The 1,016-nt window shown below is 41.4% G+C and overlaps 1 protein-coding gene across 1 annotated transcript; it reads right to left on the reverse strand.

The window, feature by feature from the left end:
• Window positions 1-588, reverse strand: TM35_000731170 (uncharacterized protein; the record flags this gene model as incomplete). Its single annotated transcript, XM_029031261.1, has 1 exon — window positions 1-588. A coding segment is annotated over one exon (588 nt), but the record flags the coding sequence as incomplete, so codon positions are not given.
• Between the last annotated feature and the right edge of the window lie 428 nt (window positions 589-1,016).

Raw genomic sequence — 1,016 nt, forward strand, 5'->3', positions numbered from 1 at the left:
TTGGTCTCCACTAGTTAAAGTATCAGTTGAGCCTGGAAGCGTATCTTGTGGACTTCCCTTACGATCCAACTGCTCCTGGCTTCCTCTCGCCCCATCAGCACCACCAGACGAAGTCCCTTGGGTTGTATGAAGTGTACCCCTACTAGGAGCTCCAGCACCTGCTGCAGTGGCCACATTAGTGGGACAGGAAGCTTCAGCAGGAACACCAGAATCAGTATTGCAAGAGGCAGTTGAAGCAGAGTCAAGAGGTGGTGCCTGTGGTGGTGCTGGTAGGCCAACAGCTGAAGAACAACGAGTCGTACCTTCAGAAGCTTCAGTGCAATTCTCTGCAGTCTTCGGAACACTGGGACTGCAACCTTCCTTCTCAGGAGGGTTCCCACAATCAGAATGAGAATCTTCAGGTCCATTCAGGACAGTTTTACACTTAGGGAGGGTATTACCTGAAGAACAATCATCACCGGCAACAGGTTGTCCTTGTAGACCAGGAGAATGAGAAGCTTCAGCCTTTGCAGGTTCACCGGCCACCACAAACACGCATTGAAAACTGAGAAGGAATGCAATAAGATACAACAGACGTCGCATCAACATTGCAAATATAACTTTTTCTTGTTTTGGTTGTCTGAACCAGGTACCAAAAAAAAGGTAAAATATAAAAAAAGGAAAAACAGACATTAACAGAAAAAGGTAATACAATGGAAAAAAAAGAACACATATACAGACAAAAGAGGGAAAACAACAAAACCGAAACCCACAAAAAATAATATTCAAATAGAGGTAACAATAATAAAAGTATAAAACGTCACCTCACACAATACCCAAGAAAAGCAAAGAAAAAAACAAAAACAAAAATGGAAGTAATAAAAGAAACAAGGGCATCATAAACACAAAGCACAGAAAACCATGGCTATGCTTGAATTCCTATGCTATTATAAATATAAAGGTATAATAATTATTTTTTGTCCATCTGAACAAAGCATATCATCACAAAAATGCAGGAGAGAACCCACAACGATCCA

This window comes from Trypanosoma theileri (genome assembly GCF_002087225.1).
Source record: "Trypanosoma theileri isolate Edinburgh chromosome Unknown TM35_Tth_73_V1, whole genome shotgun sequence".
In the NCBI taxonomy this organism is placed as follows: domain Eukaryota; phylum Euglenozoa; class Kinetoplastea; order Trypanosomatida; family Trypanosomatidae; genus Trypanosoma; species Trypanosoma theileri.